This window comes from Schistocerca serialis, chromosome 12 (assembly GCF_023864345.2).
Source record: "Schistocerca serialis cubense isolate TAMUIC-IGC-003099 chromosome 12, iqSchSeri2.2, whole genome shotgun sequence".
Taxonomy (NCBI): domain Eukaryota; kingdom Metazoa; phylum Arthropoda; class Insecta; order Orthoptera; family Acrididae; genus Schistocerca; species Schistocerca serialis.
This window is the reverse complement of record NC_064649.1, coordinates 106,709,932-106,732,340: the sequence shown is the minus strand read 5'-3', so window position 1 is coordinate 106,732,340 and position 22,409 is coordinate 106,709,932. Positions and strand designations below refer to the sequence as shown.

Below are 22,409 nucleotides of genomic sequence, written 5' to 3'. Positions count from 1 at the left end.
GATGACATGGCGGTCGGATGGTCCCGATGGGGCACGTGTGGCCTGAAGGATTGCTATATATTAAATAACCCACGTTTTCAGACAGACTGTATTCGATGTGTTTCGTTTGCAGGAAATTAACGAACAGAGAATGTCGATGTTGGCTATAATATACCCCTTTACATTCCTCATGTTGTACCTGTACAAGTTAAGAAACGTGCTCATATAATGATCTTTCAAATATGCATTTGGCACCATTAACGCAGCTTAATATGCGGAAATGTAGTGGAGAATTCTGCAATGCATTTTTTATTCTAAGTTCTTTATTACAAAACAAGATATTTTGTATTTCAGTATGGTAACAGTAAAACGTTATAGAAAATGGAGCAGCGATTAATTGTATTTAGCTGTACGAGTATATCAAAATGAGCTTTGTGGATTAAATAATGAGCACACATATAAAATGCAGTTAAATCAACGATTAAGAGGCACACTGAAAATAAAAATTCAGATTCAGATGGGTATACAGAACTTTTAGCCGCAGTAAAGTGTTTTCCAACGCTGATGGAAATAAACTGGAATTGCAAATTCTCACATCTGAAGAGATGATCTTCTGTTTAAGTATGTCCATAAGAAAATTTTAATAGTGGAGAAACAGATTCTGCCATACATAATTCCAGAGCAGAAGCCGCCATGGCAGGAAAAAAGATGACTAAAGGTGTCCATCGAAGACATATCAGCAGATCCGAAAGGATTCATTTAAGGCAAACTTCAAGACCCGACCAAGAAGCCTGTGACCAACGAACAGCCCATTCAGAAAAAACAGCTAATCGAAGCACAGGAGAAGAAATTCAGAGCTACAGATAGACATCTAAAAAGCAAGTGTTTTGGAGACGCTGTGGGGAAGCCAACAAAGAACCTCATTCATAATTCAGAGGAATGCTGCAACGTGTTGCCCGTGGAATGGTAAATGGAAGAAATGACCAAGTACATGAAACGAAAAATGTGTATTGATGCGAAGTGTGCAGGGTTGGGGAAAGGGGTGAAAAGATTATATTGCAATATCTGCAAAAAGTGATGGAACAACTTAATTATGGGACATTTCTTTGAACTTAGACTAGTATATTGTAAGGATGGCACTGTTTATGCACTCACTGATACAAATTGGAAAAACCAGATCCTTAATTTGTACCACATTTTTTTAGAAAATTAAACGTATATAGGTGTGTGTGTTTCAGAGAATATCCTTTACCTGAATCTGATACAGAGTTGGCTGGTTGGTCGATTTGGGGGAGGGGACCAAACAGTGAGGTCATTGGTTCCATCGGATGAGGGGAGGCTGGAGAAGGAAATCGGCCATGCACTTTTCAGAGGGACCATCCCGGAATTTGCCTGAAGCGATTTAGGGAAATCTTTGAAAACCAAAATGAAGATGGCCAGACACGGGTTTGAACCGTTGTCCTCCCAAATATGAGTCCAATGTGCTGACCACTGCACAACCTCACTCGGTGATACAAAGAGTAACATGCTGCAGTGGAAAATGCAAATGTGTAGATAATTTTGTTAATTACTGTTTAGGCTGTAATAAGTAAAATCTCGAATGTGGTACAACTGAGGCAGCTCTTCAGTACATTCTGTTTTACAAAACTGACGTGTTGCCAAATGCAAGTGTGGGACTTCTCAAATTTTTGTATGATAATTTGTTCATCAAGATTACTTAATAATTAGAGTGTTCTTATTACTGGTGATGGCAACTCATTCCCATCTTCAGACGTGGCTAATCCAGTAATAGCATTGTCATGAATGCATGAAGTAATGTAAAGATGACAGTGGATGAACCCTCCTGACAGAATTCACTGGCAATCTGATGTGCACTGATGAGTCTAAACATGATGATCAGCTTCATTGTAGAGTGTTAGTCGACCACTGCAACACAGTATGCCACCGACTCTGGGTGCCATGGGTTCGACATGTCCCTAGTAAGTTTCCAGAGGTGTGTAGCACCAGAGTACAGAATTCCCAGAAATGGTTTTAAGGTATGCATTTGGTGCCCCATACCATTTCTGATGTGTCCCATAGTGTTCAGATCAGGCGAATTTGGCCCCATTAACAGACTCCTCAAACCAGCGCGAGATTCTGGCCTTGTAACATGGACATATACCTTTCTTGAGGACACCATTCCTGTTGTAGAAGACATGAAGGATCAAGGGATGCTGGTGGTCTGCAGTAGTGTTCGTGAACTCCAGCGCTGTCCTGGTGCCTTTGATCACTACCTGAGATCTCGGGGCAGTCCAAGTGAATGTCCACCATAGCCCAACCAGCTGGCACCTGTGGAACAGTCCATGTTTGGAGCTGCTGTTTGCCTGAATGAACGCACATCCAGACACCACTATCGACCTGGTGTAACATCAAACATGATCCATTTGATCACTCGACATGTCTCCTGTAGTGTGTGTACTGTAAGACCTTCAGTACACACACCATCAGATTATTTGACTTGTCGCTTTAACGAAGTAGGCGAGTGTCAGATATATGTCTCGTGGTCTTATCGTGGCGTGTCTATATTCTGCCGTTATGCCAGACGATAGAAATGCCACTTGCACTCTTAGAGTAGCAGATTGACGGTGACCAACTTTTAACAGAAGTTGATTAATTTTCACACACATTTATAAAAATAATAACAAGCATAAAAATAACTTAACTTGGTTCTGGATGCTATTTACAATTGACAATCTGAAGTTCCTTTGGTCTTGGCACGTTAATCTTATTCTCACATATCTCTGATACTTGACAAAGTGTCTATACATTTCTCTTCATGGCTATGTACAGGAATATGATAATCTTATTAGGCGCAGACAAACTTGACTATAGACTGGTACAGACTAATGCAGACTAATGCAGACTGACGCAGACTAATGCAGACTGACTAATCGAAGGTCTGTACATTCGTTATAATACCTCGAGCGTTAAGGTATCACTGTGCGAGTGTGATCCGCGAGGAGAAAAGGTTCTACGTTAGCAGCAATCTCATTGGTTGTGTTACATATTAATACGCAGATTGGCGGAAGCAGAATTTGGTCCGTCTCTAAGACAGCGCCATCTTGTAGTGCGGAGACAGATGAGCGCTGCGCCTGCGCTGTTGTGCTTAGCTTGCGGGGCATGCTCTATTGGGAAAGTTATGTGTCGCAGCTCGTGGTCGTGCGGTAGCGTTCTCGCTTCCCACGCCCGGGTTTCCAGGTTCGATTTCTTGCGGGGTCAGGGATTTTCTCTGCCTCATGATGACTGGGTGTTGTCTGATGTCCTTAGGTTAGTTAGGTTTAAGTAGTTCTAAGTTCTAGAGGACTGATGTTAAGTCCCAAAGTGCTCAGAGCCATTTTTTTGAAAGTTGTGTACGCACTGACAATGCAGAACTATGTACACAACATCTCCAGTGGGTCATAATCCAGTCCCAATAATCCTGCACCTACTGCATTCACGACGTCGGTGGGTCAACTTTGAAACACATAATGTTCGTCTGCTGTGGAGCTCCATGTTCAACAATGTGCACTGAACGATGTGCTACAAAACACTTGTTCACGGAATGCATTTTGCATGTTGTTTATAAATTAGTTAAGTGAAAATAACCTTTAATTGTGAAAAAAGTAAATAACTTACAGGAATGTTTTATTTATAAATGTTAAATGTGGCGACGTTTTGTAATGTGACAAATGTCCAATAAGTAATAAACTTCCTGTCAAGTCTTGATGTACGGTGGCGACTGCTCATGTTATCCACTGCTGCAGTTCATCGACTTCAAGCATGGCAGCAATGAGGTTTGAAAATGGCGGTTTTTATAGGTCTGAATGATGGATTGTATGTATGATGTGCATGTGCATGTGCGTGTGCGTGTGCGTGTGCGTGTGCATGTGCGCGTGCGTGTGCTCACCGTTTTCGACCTTGTCCCGCACCTCCTGGTTGCTGAAGCCCGTGTAGGGGTTGGCTCCGCGCGAGAACACCTCCCACATCAGCACGCCGAAGCTCCACACGTCGCTCATCCACGAGTACTTGCCTGAAACAGAAAGTCCGGTCACCGTAGCGTGAATTACACTGACCCCAAACCACCGCCAATGGCGACTTCAGTGGTGTCAAGCGAGAGCTCACTGGATGGACAGGGTTGACGTCTGCTGTGTTTTCTGACCACAGCTGGTCCTGCCTCGATGCCAGTGATGGCCGTGTGTTGGTTAGGAGGAGGCCAGTTGGGGGCCTACAACCAACTTTTCTGGGTGCTGGACACACTGGACCTACACCTTGATTTATGGACTGTGGCGCGCTTTCATATTACACCAGGGGTGCTCTCGTAGTTGTCCCATGCACCCTGACTCCAAATTTGTCAGTCTGGTGATTCAACCATTCGTGAGTAGCATTCCAGGGGATGTTTTCCAACAGGATAACGCTCGACCACATACCACTGTTGTAGCCCCATCATTCTCTACAGAGCGTCCACATTTTGCCTTGCTCTGCTGGAGCACCAGATCTGTCTCGAATTGAGCACATATGGGACATCACAGGACGACAACTACAGCACCATCCACAAACAGCATTAGTCGACCAAGTATTGACCAACCAAGTTCAACAGACATGGAACTCTGTCCCACAAACTGACATCTGGCACCTGTACAATGCAATGCATGCCCGTTTGTCCACTTTCATTCAACATTCTGCCAGTTACAACAGTTATTAATGTACCAGCATTCCACATTTGCAATGTCTTATCTCGCACTTACTTTAGCCTGTGATCTTCCAATGTTAACCATTTAAATGAGCGGAGGGACATTCTTCAACCCTATGAAATGTACTCTTTCCTGTGCCAATACTTCTCATCTGAGTGCAGGTCCTTCAGATTTTAAGAGAATGTGCAGTGCTTCAGTGTTTTCATCTCAAGAAATTCACCTTACTGCAATCTATCTTTAAAGTGTTTCTGTACTCATCTTCAGAAAAACAGAACACCTTGTACGGTTATAGACAGAATGTTCACATTCACAAGACATGCACATTAGTAAGTTCTGCAGAAATGACTAGCATTTCAGTCACCTTACTGCTGCATGTGTCCTGTTGCCTAGTAGGTAGGTACACAGTCCACCTTGGGCCCTAATAACTTGTTCCATGCATGATGACATCGATGCATATAAGGCACAAATGGCGTCCCATGGCATAGACGTCCATGCTGCATTCACCTGGTTCCATAGTTCATCTGTTGCGGTTGGCACTGGGTCACTGCACTGAACCTATCGTTTCACCATTTCCCTCACATTTTCGACAGGCGACAATCCGGTTGATGCAGCTGGCGAGGGCAAAAGGCTCTCGTCCTGTGACACCAAGAACGCACATGTTTGTGCACAACAAATGGTCGTGCATTGCCTTGCTGAAAAATGGTGTCTGAAGTATTGTGCAAAACAGGGTATAGCTGTAGATCGCAGGATGTCATTCACATGGGTCACGCTGGTTTCTGTGCTCTGGACACGCACGAACTGTGATTTGTTGTTGCACTCAATAGCATCCCACACAATAAACCCTTGAGCTGCCGCTCTATGTCTTGTGCAAATACAGTCGCACAGTGATTGTCATGTCGTTCCCCCTGTCTGTGGCGAACTAACATGTGGCCATCATTTTCAAACAAAGAGAACCTGGATTCACCTGGAAACACTATCTGATGCCATTCCTGTCCCCAATGGTGCCGTTCTATACACCATTGCCGTCTAGCATGTTTCTGCACATACGTCAAGCGTAGGAGGAGAAGTGGATGATGCGCACATAGCCCATGCCATGGTAAACTTGTTCCATGCATGACGACATCGATGCGTATAAGGCACAAATGCAGAACACACTAATGAACACGTCCTATGAATATGAACTTCCTGCCTCTAGTCGTTCAAAGTGTTCTCTTTTTTCTGAACATGTACGTGTTTCTTGGTGGTATACAATTTTTATTTTTCGGATAATATGTTTTTGGCGTATAATTGTTGTACAAGATCTAAGAATCTGAGCTCGACAGTTTGTTACTATCTAATCCTGTCATAAAATAAACTTTTTCACATCAAGGGATCTTGGCTTGTAATATTATAAATTGAAACGGAAGGGCTAACTAGACTCATGCTCATAAATTAAGGATAATGCTGGTACATTATAAAAAACACTCTGGTGGGCGGTTTTAAGGTTTAAATCACCTCGGGGTATGACCATGCGGTGCATTTGACCTGCGGTCGTCGCACAGTGGCGCTGGCAGCAGTCCACATACGCAGAGGTGTGTTGGTGCATGTCAGAGTACGGTGCAGTGAGTAAGTGTGCACACGTTTTCAGACGTGCTAATGGTGACTGTGTGTTGAATATGGCTCAAAGAACACATATTGATGACGTTATGAGGGTGACTGGAGGCTGGTCAAACACAGCAGGTCATAGAACGGGCCCACTGTGTGCCACAAAGTCTGATCTCTCGAGATTGTGGTAACGATTCCAACAGGCAGGAAGCGTGTCCAGGTGCTACAGTACGGGACGTCCACAGTGTAGCAACACCACAAGAAGACCCATATCTCACCATCAGTGCCCGCAGACGGCCATGGAGTACTGCACGTAGCCCTGCTGGAACAGTTGTCTCCACACACACTCTACAGATGACTGAACAGACATGGTTTATTCGCCCAGAGACCTGCAAGGTGCATTCCACAGACCTCTGGTCACAGGAGAGCCCGTAAAGCCTGGTGTCAAGGACAAAGTACATGGTGATTGGAACAGTGGTCCCAGGTTATGTTCACAGACGAGTTCAGGTATAGTCTGAACAGTGATTCTCGCCACGTTTTCATCTGGTGCGAACTACGAACCAGATATCAACACTTTAATGTCCTTGAAAGGGACCTATGTGGAGGTCGTGGTTGGAGGATGTGGGGTGGGATTATGGTTGGTACACGTACACCCGTGCATGTCTTTGACAGAGGAACTGTAACAAGTCAGGTGTATTGGGACGTCATTTTGGACCAGTATGTCCGCCTTTTCAGGGGTGCAGTGGATCCCACCTTCCTCCTGATGGATGATAACGCATGGCGCCACTGAGCTGCCATCGAGGAGGAGTACCTTCAAACAGAAGGTACGAGGTGAATGGAGTGGCCTGCCTGTTCTCCAGACCTAAACCCCATCAAGCATCTCTGGGATGCTCTCAGTTGACGTATCGCTGCACATCTTCAAACCCCTACGACACTTCAGGAACGCCGACAGGGACTGGTGAAAGAATGGAAGGCTGTACCCCAGCAGCTGCCTGACCAACTGATCCACAGTATGCCAACCCGTTGTGCGGCCTGTGTATGTGTGCATGGTGATCATATCCCATATTGATGTTGGGGTACATGCGCAGGAAATAGTGGTGTTTTGTAGCACATGTGTTTCGGAACGGTTTTCTCAACTTGTAACCAATACCGTGGACTTACAGATCTGTGTCACGTGTGTTCCCTATTTGCCTATGCTATTAGCGCCAGTTTTGTGTAGTGCCACGTTGTGTGGCACCACATTCTGCAATTATCCTTAATTTATGAGCATGAGTGTATGTAGATAGGGACGTAAAACATTTCAAACTCTCAAATTCACCCATCAATCGCAATGGGTTACCTCCCGTTGACTTAGAATCATGAAATTTGTCAAGACACAAGAGCCCCAGGAGCCACCCAGTTAACCAGCGCCCAGCACAGGCTGTAAGCTGTGTAACAGTTCTCCAGCTCAAAGGAACCGCCAAATCTGATATCTTTACTAGGTTACTATCAACTGCATGAACAACAGACCGCTACTCACCCATCTGGAGGGCCTCGGGAGCCGTCCACCTGACCGGCACCTGGCGTAGGTTGTGGGCCATGTAGTAGTCCTCCACCTCGCGGGACATGCCAAAGTCCGATATCTTCACCAGGTTGTTCTCTCCTGGGCCAACACGAAACAAGTTGATTCAAATTGTTCCAATGGCTCTGAGCACTATGGGACTAAACGTCTGAGGTCATCAGTCCCCTAGACTTAGAACTACTTAAGCCTAACTAACCTAAGGACATCACACACATCCATGCCCGAGGCAGGATTCGACCGTAGCAGCAGCGTGGTTCTGAAGCGCCTAGAACTGCTCGGCCGAAGTGGCCGGCTAACAAAATTGCTCAAGGGCACATTCTAGACTGCAGCAGAGTTCGTATTACCAGGTGGCGTTTCTGGGCTGAAGTCGTATGTCGTTAATCAGCCATGGAAATATTCAGTTGTTCTTCAAGCACTGCTGCTACATATGGGAAAGATGGCATGATGGAGAGAGGAGAGGAAGTGATGTAAGAAGAGAGGTGGGTATTGAAGAGGCAGAAAGTGTGGGAGAGGTCTAAATTGTGAGGTGTAGGTAGGAGAAAAAAGGGAAAGGTAGAAAAAGAGGGAAATAAAAAAAAAACATTTGTAGGAGTTTTTACTACAATTATGTGGTCTGCAGAAGACCTTTCCTTTGATCATTGTAGACAGTGTTCAGTTAAGGGGGTTAGGACATCAAACGGGACGACTTGGAGCAGGAAAGACACCACAGGAATTTTTAATTTCCACTGTCTATAATTTCAAAAATAAATTCATCATATTTTCACTTCTATTGGCTGCATTTGTTGCTATAGGTACACGTTTCTTCATAAGTCAGAGAGATTCTTCGAAGAATTTTGCGCAGCATACAAACCATACTTACAGGAGTATGAAACTCTAAAATATATTAAAAACTGTGGTAAAAATTGAGATAATTAACTATAAAATTTGAGTTTTTTCTAAAGATGAAGTTTAAAGTGTTACAGCACATTCATTTTTATAAATAAAATAATTTCTAGAGTTTCATACACCTGTAAGTATGGTTTGTATGCTGTGCAAAATTCATCGAAGAATCTCTCTGACTTATGAAGAAACGTGTACCTATAGCAACAAATGCAGCCAATAGAAGTGAAAATATGATGAACTTTCACATGTAAGAAAATTATTTTGTTATTTTTTTGAACTCCCACTGCTATGATTGTGAATCCTGAATCCTTTCTGGTTATGCTGACAAAGTTTTGTGAACTTATTCGTTAAAGTATGGACAGTGGAAATTAAAATGTCCTGTGGTGTCTCTGCTGCTCCAAGACGGCGCGCTTGACGTCCTACCCCCCTTAAGGCAAATGTCTCCTGACTTTTGCCGGCGAAGAGGTAGACTAATGAAAACTGTAACCAAATTTTAATAAAGTTCGTGTGCGAAACAAAGTATTTATGAGAGCACAATACTTCAGCTTGTCAATTTGAGTGAAATGCACACAACACTACTTCAGTGAATCCCTTACAATGGAAATTACTGCAGACATCTACCTTGTCGTTGAATGAGGATGCAATGCAAATTAATCAACAGGACGAACGAGTACCATTCACTCTACCAGGCTGAGAAATGTTTTACATCTACATACATACTCCGCAATCCACCATACGGTGCGTGGTAGAGGGTACCTCGTACCACAACTAGCATCTTCTCTCCCTGTTCCACTCCCAAACAGAACGAGGGAAAAATGACTGCCTATATGCCTCTGTACGAGCCCTAATCTCTCTTACCTTATCTTTGTTATCTTTCCGCTGAAAATTTTACTGCAGTCAGCCTCAAATGCTGGTTCTCCAAATTTCCTCAGTAGCGATTCACGAAAAGAACGCCTCCTTTCCTCTAGAGACTCCCACCCGAGTTCCTGAAGCATTCCCGTAACACTCGCGTGATGATCAAAACTACCAGTAACAGATCTAGCAGCCCGCCTCTGAATTGCTTCTATGTCCTCCCTCAATCCGACCTGATAGGGATCCGAAACGCTCGAACAGTACTCAAGAATAGGTAGTATTAGTGTTTTATAAGCGATCTCCTTTACAGATGAACCACATCTTCCCAAAATTCTACCAATCAACTGAAGACTACTATCCGCCTTCCCCACGGCTGCCATTACATGCTTGTCCCACCCCATATCGCTCTGCAATGTTACGCCCAAATATTTAATCGACGTGACTGTGTCAAGCGCTACACTACTAATGGAGTATTCAAACATTACGGGATTCTTTTTCCTATTCATCTGCATTAATTTACATTTATCTATATTTACAGTTAGGTGCCATTCTTTACACAAATCACAAATCTTGCCCAAGTCATCTTGTATCCTCCTACAGTCACTCAACGACGACACCTTCCTGTACACCACACCATCATCAGCAAACAGCCGCACATTGCTATCCAGGCTATCCAAAAGACATCAGCTCATATAGCTCACAGAAGAGATGGTTGAGACTCACCCAGTAGACAGTTGCGGGCGGCCAGGTCGCGGTGCACACACTTCATAGCCTCCAGGTAGGCCATCCCCTCAGCCGCGTCACGGCACATGGCCGTCAGCTCTCCTGTGGACAGCGTCAGCCGGTGCTCCTTCAGGTGCTGAAGCAGCGAACCACCTGCTAAACAATACCACTACTCAGCCCCACTGGCATCCGGGTAGGCCATGCCATCTGCCACGTATCGACACGTGGCCATTACCATTTTGTGGTGTTTGTGTCACACTTCTAACTACTTAACTACGTCAGAACAATCAATGAAGGCCAAAGCCTTGCAGACAAACAAAAATTACGTGAAGCGAAATGTAGTGTGAGGAGGGCTATGCGAGAGGCGTTCAATGAATTCGAAAGTAATGTTCTATGTACTGACTTGGCAGAAAATCCTAAGAAATTTTCGTCTTATGTCAAAGCGGTAGGTGGATCAAGACAAAATGTCCAGACACTCTGTGACCAAAATGGTACTGAAACAGCAGATGACAGACTAAAGGCCGAAATACTAAATGTCTTTTTCCAAAGCTGTTTCACAGAGGAAGACTGCACTGTAGTTCCTTCTCTAGATTGTAGCACAGATGACAAAATGGTAGATATCGAAACAGACGACAGAGGGATAGAGAAACAATTAAAATCGCTCAAAAAGGGAAAGGCCTCTGGACCTGATGGGATACCAGTTGGATTTCACACAGAGTACGCGAAGGAACTTGCCCCCCTCTTGCAGCGGTGTACCGTAGGTCTCTAGAAGAGCGTAGCGTTCCAAAGGATTGGAAAAGGGCACAGGTCATCCCCGTTTTCAAGAAGGGACGTCGAACAGATGGGCAGAACTATAGACCTATATCTCTAACGTCTATCAGTTGTAGAATTTTGGAACACGTATTATGTTCGAGTATAATAACTTTTCAGGAGACTAGAAATCTACTCTGTAGGAATCAGCATGGGTTTAGAAAAAGACGGTCGTGTGAAACCCAGCTCGCGCTATTCGTCCACGAGACTCAGAGGGCCACAGACGTGGGTTCCCAGGTAGATGCCGTGTTTCTTGACTTCCGCAAGGCGATTAATACAGTTCCCCACAGTCGTTTAATGAACAAAGTAAGAGCATATGGAGTACAGACCAATTATGTGATTGAATTGAAGATTCCTAGGTAATAGAACGCATCATGTCATTCTCAATGGAGAGAAGTCTTCGGAAGTAAGAGTGATTTCAGGTGTGCCGCAGGGGAGTGTCGTAGGACCGTTGCTATTCACAATATACATAAATGACCTTGTGGATGACATCGGAAGTTCACTGAGGCTTTTTGCGGATGATGCTGTGGTATATCGAGAGATTGTAACAATGGAAAATTGTACTGAAATGCAGGAGGAACTGCAGCGATTTGACGCATGGTGCAGGGAATGGCAATTCAATCTTAATGTAGACACGTGTAATATGCTGCGAATACATAGAAAGAAAGATCCCTTATCATTTAGCTACAATATAACAGGTCTGCAACTGGAAGCAGTTAATTCCATAAATTATCTGGGAGTAGGCAAGAGGAGTGATTTAAAATGGAATGATCATATCAAGTTGATCGTCGGTAAAACAAGTGCCAGACTGAGATTCATTGGAAGAATCCTAAGCAAATGCAATCCGAAAACAAAGGAAGTGGTTACAGTACGCTTGTTCGCCCACTGCTTGAATACTGCTCAACAGTGTGGGATCGGTACCAGATAGGGTTGATAGAAGAGATAGAGACGACCCAACGGAGAGTAGCGCGCTTCGTTACAGTATCATTTAGTGATCGCGAAAGCGTTACGGAGATGATAGATAAACTCCAGTGGAAGACTCTGCAGGAGAGACGCTCAGTAGCTCGGTACGGGCTTTTGTTGAAGTTTCGTGAACATACCTTCACCGAGGAGTCAAGCAGGAAGTAAATTGCTCCCTCCTAAATATATGTCGCGAAGAGACCATGAGGATAAAATCAGAGAGATTAGAGCCCACACAGAGGCATACCGACAATCTTTCTTACCACGAACAATACGAGACTGGAATAGAAGGGAGAACCGATAGAGGTACTCAAGGTACCCTCCGCCACACACCGTCAGGAGGCTTGCGGAGTATGGATGTAGATTTAGATGATCAGCACACTGCTCTTCCGGCCGTATGTCAGTTTACGAGACGGGAGCCGCTACTTCTCAGCCAAGGAACTCCTCAGTTTGCCTCACAAGGGCTGAATGCACCCCGCTTGCCAACAGCGCTCGGCTAACTGGATGGTCACCCATCCAAGTGCTAGCCCAGCCCGACAGCGCTTAACTTCGGTGATTTATGTCACATTTCGAGCCACGTTTAATGGCGTCTTATCTGAATGCTTGTGGTGCTGCAATTTTGCGAGCAGGCAAGAACAGGAAATTAGAGCTCATGGAGGCTACGATGCACGATGCACGTTGCCCATTTGTCGTTCAGAGCACTGGGCGGGTTCATTTGTTTGCTCTGAATAGGATGCCAATAGTGTTTACCAGCTTTTGGCCAATTGATGGCACACTGTGATAATTCGAAGAGCACGTCCTGCAACCTTTCTCAAACAATTTACACATACTACTGTGTAAAAAAGAATATTTTTGCCTCACGTTTAGGATTATGTGCCCACCATTTCCATAATGGTCATAGTTATTGTGTTGTTTGCAATTAAGTAAGACTCTGTAAGAAATTTGAATACCATAAAACTTTGATCATAGCTGCTAAGGTCCAGTGACCGTGTCAGAATTATATTAGAACAAATATTAAGTCAAAATTGACTAGGTTTCGACGCTACTGTGAGCGTCGTCTTCAGAATTAGACTAACTGTTCTATAACATATTAGGTATATAATACATTAATAAAATTAAGATGCAGTATTTACAAGTACTGACAAATTCGTGCCTGCTTCCTCTGTCATCCACAGTCTCAAAAAATAGCCTTTTTTTCACTCTGCCGTCCACCGAGCCACCTCTATACCACTTTCAACAGAAAAGTTTAATGAGGAGATTAATTTACTTAAAACCATAGCAGTCAGTAATGAATATACGCCTAACATGGTGGACGATATCCTAAAAAAGAAGACTGCGAGTACTACCACGCTCAGCACCTCATGCACTGAAATTAACCCAAAAAAACGTTTTTCTATTCCTTTCATACGACCCATTTCCTATTAGATTCAGCGCATGCTTCGTAACAAATACAACTGCAATGCTGCCTTCTCTACTAATAATAATCTAAAGAGAAACTTCATTCATAATTTGAAATCCACTGGCTCCCCTACACAAAGTTCTGGCGTTTATAAGATCATCTGCGATACCTGCTCCTCCTATTATATGGGGCAACCTGGACGTGCTTTCACCATCAGATATAAAGAACATCTTTTGAGAAATAACAGGACCAGTCCCCTAAATTCATCCTTTGCCGATCATCTCTTAATTACTGGACACGTGCCTAAAGCCATAGGCGATAACAATATTCTGCATACTGAAAAGAAGGGGCGTAGGTTAGATGTTTTAGAGGAACTGGAAATTTTCAAACCTCTCTCGTCATGATGGCCTCATTCTCAACGAACAGCTGCAGCTGCGAAATAAAAAGCCAAGCCATTGCTTGATCTTTGATTCAGATTTCCTCATGCAGTTTACCGAAATGTTGTTTTCCTGTTACATCTTTGCTGTTTTCTTGTATGTCATAACTAACTTTTTTTTTACGTTACAAAAAGTATCTCTGTTTAAAGCAGATAAATATGTAACTTCATCCTAATATTATTATTGCTTACGTTATGCCTGAATGAGCTGCATCACAATTTCATGTGTCTAATTTTTAATGTACAGTTGCCTAGTTGTTTCTGCGGCTACCAGATGGCGCTCGTAGCAACACCGTGTTTACTTGCCCACACTTTCTAAAGTGGGCACCTCAGTCTTGTTGCAACCCTTGTTCACTAAAGTACGAGCAGCCCTTAGCGACTCACCATCTTACTTACAACTATTCATGACGTCGCCTTTCCGGCTTCGATCTTTTTTAATATGTGACTTGTAAGTACTGCTTCTTTTTCCAGTCAGTACAAACTTTAATTTTATTAATGTATTATATACCTAATATGTTTTAGAACAGTTAGTCTAGCTCATAGTAGCGTCGAAACCTGGTCAATTTTGGCTTAATATTTGTGACGGAGGGCTTATTTGTTCTAATATAAATTTGAATGCGTTTGCAATGACAAATAGGAGTTTCTAGGATTTTGTGTTTGGTGCATATTGTGTAATATGTTGCTGCGTATGAATTTTATGTTGAATTACTCGTTAGACTTTGGTGAACATCTCTATCTGTCAGCAATCTCGAGAAGAGTGATCTTTGGTAGCACACTTATTTGCGATCTCTTGCAGCAACGAGAAAACCAGACTCAAATATCCATAACATTCCCCACATTTCTTAAATGGTTTGAGATATCGAAACGAGATTTTGTCAAGTGATACCACACAAAGACGAGAGCATCCTGCCACATGGCCGCTATAGGGAACAGGATTACCTATCCCATTATTCCAGTAATTGCAGACCTTATTGATGAAAGAATGTAATTTTTAAGGGCCATCGATAACTGATGAAACGAGGAATGCTGTGGGTTTTGGATCAACATAAGTGAAGACATTACACTTTTCTTTTTCTACTGAGGAGGTGCTTCTACGTAAGCTATTGCTCTTATTTGTCCTTAGCTCGTCATTTAATAAAGCACTGTTTCAGGAATCTCACGCAACTGCGACTGCACAGCATATTTTAGTGAGGTGACTTGTGAAAACTCCGCTGTGTTTTGGCAAAAGAAGCAAATTTTAACACTGCAACAAGAGAAATGTAACTATAACCCAAAATTCGCCACTCGTGACGCTTCTCTGAGTTGCAAATGGTTAAAAAGTTAGGAAAAGATAAATCGCCACTTTTGTTGCATTTTCAGCGGAATTCTTTTTGGTTACTAGGCAAGTCTGAGGTGACAATAGGTCCTTTTGGATGGTCACCATGCAAGTGTGTGCATGGAGCGGTTCCACTTAATATTTTTTTAAAAATGTGATCGCAGGCTTCATTTCAGAACGGTGCTTCCCCTACAGTGCTCAGCATTTCCCCCGCATTGGAATGACTGCCTTCTCGCAACCCCCACCACTAGCAATCTTCCCCCCTCGCGCCGCTGACTGCGCATCTATTGGCCACAGTATTCTGTGTTCATCCTACCAACTCAACAACTAACCGTTAGCCAGTAAGCACTGAAATGGTAGGAGAACATGCTGAGTTCTGCTAAAAGTGTCGACAGAGAGCAGTGAATCCCATATGAGACTTGGCGCCAAGATAATTAATTTTTATTGTCTATATTTAGTATTTAAGTGGTTATACACTATTCTAAGAATACTGAATACCTTATCCACACTGACTTGTATCTAATTACATCTACGTCTACATACATACTCCGCAATCCACCATACGGTGCGTGGCGGAGGGTACCTCGTATCACAACTAGCACCTTCTCTCCCTGTTCCATTCCCAAAAAGAACAAGGGAAAAATGACTTCCTATATGCCTCTGTACGAGCCATAATCTCTCTTATCTTATCTTTATGGTCTTTCCGCGAAATGTAAGTTGGCGGCAGTAAAATTGTACTGCAGTCAGCCTCAAATGCTGGTTCTCTAAATTTCCTCAGTAGCGATTCACGAAAAGAACGCCTCCTTTCCTCCAGAGACTCCCACCCGAGTTCCTGAAGCATTTCCGTAACACTCGCGTGATGATCAAACCTACCAGTAACAAATCTAGCAGCCCGCCTCTGAATTGCTTTCATGTCCTCCCTCAATCCGACCTGTTAGGGATCCCAAACGCTCGAGCAGTACTCAAGAATAGGTCGTATTAGTGTTTTATAAGTCGTCTCCTTTACAGATGAGCCACATCTTCCAAAAATTCTACCAGTGAACCGAAGACGACTATCCGCCTTTGGGTATTACAGCTTCAGTTATTCTAAACTGGCTTTCAAGGATAATTAAAGAATTAGTTTCATGTTGCAAGTGATTGACGGACTGGGCTGATCAACTCAATTTTGATTTCAGACGAGCCGGCTGACCTGTGACATACCGAGTGTGGAGGTCTACATCGAAATTTTGTTTCATTCCGACGGCACTTCCGCCTTTGCTCTTCGACACTTACGGTCGAAAAAATTCCAGTTTGTAGAGGAAACATCAACAAACATTTTGACCAAATTTGACATTGATATCTATAACACATCCTGAGAAAAAAATTCTCAAAGGACATGCACAAAGGATATGAACGGATGCATGTGATCATACAGGATGCTTACGAACATGTGCCCTGAGCGGTCAGGAGGGAAAGAGTTAGGACAGCTCACTCTACCCAGCCTGTGGCTAGTTTTCTGATAGGCAACACATGTACTCTGTGTTTGGGTATTTCATTTAAGTAAAACTAAGTTAATGTTTAACTTTGCTTCAGGAAATGAGTACATGCGGTCTTGTACTTCCATGAAAATCATATGGAAGCAGGTACTGTGTACTAAATTGAGAATACATTGGTGCTCGCTAAGAATCTGTGATTGTTACTACAAGCAACGCATTCAGCCTGACCCTCATATAGGACCCGGCTTGAAAACACATTTTCCTCACTTCGGTTTGAATTAATGATGTGACATCCCAGATATTTTATTGTAGCATTGTAGCAGTGTTCCAAGTGCCACTCCAAAGTTATGGGAACCCATGGGGGTCAGACGCTGCATTGAACCATGGTGGCAGGTCGTTGAGGTCAGGATCTAGATGGGTCACCACTGCTGGGTGTGGGTGAGCAGTGACTCGATCTGCGACAAGTCAGAGGTCTCCAGTAGGTGCCAGTGAAGGATTATTAAGGGGAGGTTTACTGTCTTCTGGTTCAAAAAATCGATTTTTTTTAACTGCCCCTTTGGATCCATAAAAGCGTTTAGAATCCACCCCTGAAACGGTTTTTCCGAACGCGGAACGGAAATGTTTGTTATTCGCGATTGAACAAATTTTTGCACCTGCCTGAAATCGGCCTTACTCACGCACCAGTTCTTTTCTTTCGGAGGACGAGTTATTGTATCGGTGCTTGGGAGGAAACACACAAAATTCAAATGGAAGTTTGAACGTGTGTGTTTGGAAGTTGGCTCCCGGGCATTTGCATTCTGGTGGGGAGACTGTGGAGATTGCGACTTTCCTGGCAGTAAGCAGCTTCAACGAAGGGTATTCAGCAACTCTGAAGACCATGACAACGATGGACGTCACCCTGGGACTCTATTTGACGAAGTTCGCCAAGTATTCGGACGACCACCGGATTCGAGCGGCCTAAAACTGCTTGTCACCGGGCGTACGAGCGGCTCTGGAGCAGCGCAGGATGGCCCAGATAGAGCAGAACGCCCTCTGTGAGGAAGAGGAAGGACTAGTTTATGGACCCAAAATAGCAGATTGAACGTGCATTTATATGTAGTCAATACTATATGTAGTATTGTGACTGGCGTAGTTTTCTCGAAATGACGTTTTTCATTGCTCGGTATGGTAACTTCAAATCTACTGAATCGATTGTCATGATTCTTTGTTTCCGACAAAGCTAGCTAAATTGTCTAGGATTTGTACCGCTTTTATTCCAATCCATCAACTATAAATATTTTTACTAGGCCGACGAAGTTGAAAAATCAAGGAAAAAACCCTATTTGCTTCATATGGTCCAAATAACTTAAGCGTGGTACAACTCCTAAAGAATCTTATATACTTCGCTAACGTCAACTCAATTTTGATTTTAGACGAGCCGGCTGACCTGTGACATACCGAGTGTGGAGGTCTACATCGAAATTTTGTTTCATTCCGACGGCAATTCCGCCTTTGCTCTTCGACACTTACGGTCGAAAAAATTCCAGTTTGTAGAGGAAACATCAACAAACATTTTGACCAAATTTGACATTGATATCTATAACACATCCTGAGAAAAAAATTCTCAAAGGACATGCACAAAGGATATGAACGGATGCATGTGATCATACAGGATGCTTACGAACATGCCACCTATCAGAGTTGTATCTAGACATATCAGGGATCCCATATCACTCCAACAGCACCCGCCCCATACCATTAGAGAGCCACCACCAGCTTGAACAGTTCTCTGCTGACGTGCAGGGTCCACAGATTCACAAGGTCGTCTCCATTTCCGTACACGTCCATCCACTCGATAAAATTTTAAACGAGACTTGTCCAACCAGGAAACATGTTTTGAGTCATCAACAGTTCAGTGTCAGTGTTGACAGGCCCAGGCAAGGCGTAAAGCCTTGTGTAAAGGGTACAAAAGTGGGTCTTCGGTTCCGAAAGATGATATCGATGATGTTTCGTTGAATGCTTCGCACTCTGACACTTTTTGATGGCCCAGCATTGAAATCTGCAGCAATTTGCACTTTTGTCACGTTGAACAATTCTCTTCAGTGGTTGTCTACATCTACATCTACATTTACAATCCGCAAGTCACCCAACGGTGTGTGGCGAAGGGCACTTTACGTGCCACTGTCATTACCTCCCTTTCCTGTTCCACTCGCGAATGGTTCGCGGGAAGAACGACTGCCAGAAAGCCTCTGTGCGCGCTCGAATTTCTCTAATTTTACATTCGTGATCTCCTCGGGAGGTATAAGTAGGGGGAAGCAATATATTCGATACCTCATCCAGAAACGCACCCCCTCGAAACCTGGACAGCAAGCTACACCGCGAAGCAGAGCGCCTCTCTTGCAGAGTCTGCCACTCGAATTTGATAAACATCTCTGTAACGCTATCACGCTTACCGAATAACCCTGTGACGAAACGCGCCGCTCTTCTTTGGATCTTCTCTATCTCCTCTGTCAACCCGGCCTGGTGCGGATCCCACACTGACGAGCAATACTCAAGTATAGGTCGAACGAATGTTTTGTAAGCCACCTCCTTTGTTGATGGACTACATTTTCTAAGGACTCTCTCAATGAATCTCAACCTGGCACCCGCCTTACCAACAATTAATTTTATATGATCATTCCACTTCAAATTGTTCCGCACGCATACTCCCAGATATTTTACAGAAGTAACTGCTACCAGTGTTTGTTCCACTATCATATAATCATACAACAAAGGATCCTTCTTTCTATGTATTCGCAATACATTACATTTGTCTATGTTAGGGGTCAGGTGCCGCTCCCTGCACCAAGTGCCTATCCTCTGGAGAGCTTCCTGCATTTCACTGCAATTTTCGAATGCTGCAACTTCTCTGTATACTACAGCATCGTCCGGGAAAAGCCGCGTGGAACTTCCGACACTATGTACTAGGTCATTTATATATATTGTGAAAAGCAGTGGTCCCATAACACTCGCCTGTGGCACGCTAGAGGTTACTTTAACGTCTGTAGACGTCTCTCCATTGAGAACAACATGCTGTGTTCTGCTTGCTAAAATCTCTTCAATCCAGCCACACAGCTGGTCTGATATTCCATAGGCTCATACTTTGTTTATCAGGCGACAATGCAGAACTGTATCGAACGCCTTCCGGAAGTCAAGGAAAATGGCATCTACCTGGGAGCCTGCATTTAATATTTTTTGGGTCTCATGAACAAATAAAGCGAGTTGGGTCTCACACGATCGCTGTTTCTGGACTCCATGTTGATTCCTACAGAGTTGATTCTGGGTTTCCAGAAATGACATGATACACAAGCAAAAAACATGTTCTAAAATTCTACAACAGATCAATGTCATAGATACAGGCCTATAGTTTTTCACATCTGCTTGACGACCCTTCTTGAAAACTGGAACTACCTGTGCTCTTTTCTAATCATTTGGAACCTTCCGTCCCTCTAGAGACTTGCAGTACATGGATGTCCTGTTGTTGCCGGATCTTTTTCTGGCTGCACTGATATCGCAGATTTGATGTTTTGCGAGATTCCTGATATTCACAGCACATGTGTGAAATGTTTGTACAGGAAAGTTCCCACTTCGTCGCTTGTAGATGGTGTGTCAGATCACTCGTATGCCGACTATTACACTATGTTCCAACACACTTAAATATTGATAACCTGCGAGTATAGCAGCACTAACCAATCTAACAACTGCGTCAGACACTTGTTGTCTTGTAGAGGCGTTGCCGACCACAGCGCCATATTCTGCCTTCTCTGTATTTGAATAAGCATGCCTATACCAGTTTCTTTGGTGCTTCATGTATATCCATTTCTTGGAGAATCGAAACACATGTTCACTTCTAGAGAGCCTGCCGACGTTGTTGTTCTGTTAACATGAAACACAGCTGGTTCAGAAAGACTACAAAGTTTAGTTGTCATTTTATGAACTAGCGCGAAATTTTTATTATTACTGTTGGCCAGATCAGTAACAAATCATTGGATACATTCGCGACGAAAATTTTAGATGGTTTTCAAATGCATTTTTGCTCTTTACACACACCTACTGGAGCAGCACTACATGTCGGCCTGCTCCTGCCTTTCACTCACTACCAAACACGTTTCAGTGTACCATTCCATGGAGGACTGAAGCCACACGTGAACATATGATGTTGCACAGAAACAGAGGACATACACAAGACGCTGAGCTACAGTGCTGTTAGGTGTACATATGGCAACAGGGCACTTAGCGCCGGCAGACTGCAGGGCAAATCTGTGACCTTGAGATGTCTAGTTTCGTGATGGCCACACTACTCATTCACGTTCTCGATCATCTCGAAAATGGTTCGAGGGAAAACTATCACTGTGCAGTCTGTCACAAAACCTGGGCCGTTGGAATTTCTCAACAGCAGTTCACAAAAAGAGCGTCTTCATCCCTCCAGCGATTCCCATTTGAGTTCACATAGCATGGTGTACTGATTGGACCTGCCGATGACTAACCTAGCACACACTTTGTGGCTCCCAGGTAGGTCAGTGCCTTCAGCGCCTCTGTGGAAAATGTCGGCCTGTGCTACTACAGGAACCAGAGCAGCGGACCCACCTACTAAATACCAGCACTTGGCTGGTCACCTTTTGCACACTGTTCATGGATTGCACTGGGCCATGCCATCCAGCACGTCACAGTATACTGCTGCAACACCACTGTGGGTTGTGTCATTCTGTAATCCCAGTAGATGCCGCAGCAGGGATCCACCAGCCTGGCATCACAACATTGCTGTCACTCATTCACACTGATGCTGGAGCTGACAACCAATCAGCAGCCTCAGTGATGCACACTGATGAACTAGCTCAAAATAAAAGTAACAAATAATTTCTTCAAAACGTTTTACATCTGATCACATTTTTATAATGCCCTATTTCCATATTATTTTCTCATACTATGTGGCTTATGCTAAAGCCATCCTCACAAGAGGTATGAAAGATAACATAGTGGGAGTAGTTTGGTGACATCGTAATGTGGAATTCCCTGCTACACAGCGCTGAAAAAGTATAAAATCCTTTCGGATTTTGGCCGTTTTTATAGAAGGTGAACCATTACAATGCTTCAGTCAAAGTGATGAAGAATTACAGGTTCTCCCGAATGGAATGAACAGTCTGCTGAGTACAGAATATAGACTGAGAGTAAATCGAAGAAAGACACCAATTAATGAGATGTAGCAGAAATGAGAACAGAGAGAACATTAACATTAGCATTGATGGTCACGAAGTAGAGGAAGTTATGAAATTTTGCTACCTAGGCAGCAAAATATACGTGACAGATGGAGCAAGGAGGATTTAAATGCAGACTAGTATGGGCAATAAGAGCAGTCCCGTCTAAGGGAAGTCTGCTAATATAAAACATAGGCCTCAATTTGAGGAAGAAATTTGTGAGAATGTAAGTCTAGAGCACAGAATTGTACGGTAGCGAAACTTGGACTGCGGGAAAACTGGAACAGAGAGAACCGGAGCGTTGGAGATGTGGTGCTACAGCAGAATGTTGAAAATTAGGTGGACTGATATGGTAAGGAATGAGGAGGTTCTGCACAGAATCGTAGAGGAAAGGAATATGTGGAAAACACTGACGAGGAGAAGGGACAGGGTGATAGGACATCTGTTAAGACATCAGGGAAAGACTTCCATGGAACTAGAGCGAATTACAAGCGTTGAAACTGTACAGGAA

The 22,409-nt window shown here is 43.7% G+C and overlaps 1 protein-coding gene across 1 annotated transcript in view; it reads right to left on the bottom strand.

Moving 5' to 3' along the window:
* The window catches only part of LOC126427971 (tyrosine-protein kinase Fer-like), a 116,738-nt gene that overhangs the window by 8,274 nt on the left and 86,055 nt on the right, over positions 1-22,409 (bottom strand). The window contains exons 5-7 of the mRNA XM_050089857.1: positions 10,291-10,443; positions 7,792-7,914; positions 3,905-4,027 (exon numbers count right to left, since the gene is read on the bottom strand). Of these exons, the coding sequence (XP_049945814.1) occupies positions 3,905-4,027; positions 7,792-7,914; positions 10,291-10,443 (399 nt within the window). The remainder of the gene's footprint in view (positions 1-3,904; positions 4,028-7,791; positions 7,915-10,290; positions 10,444-22,409) is intronic.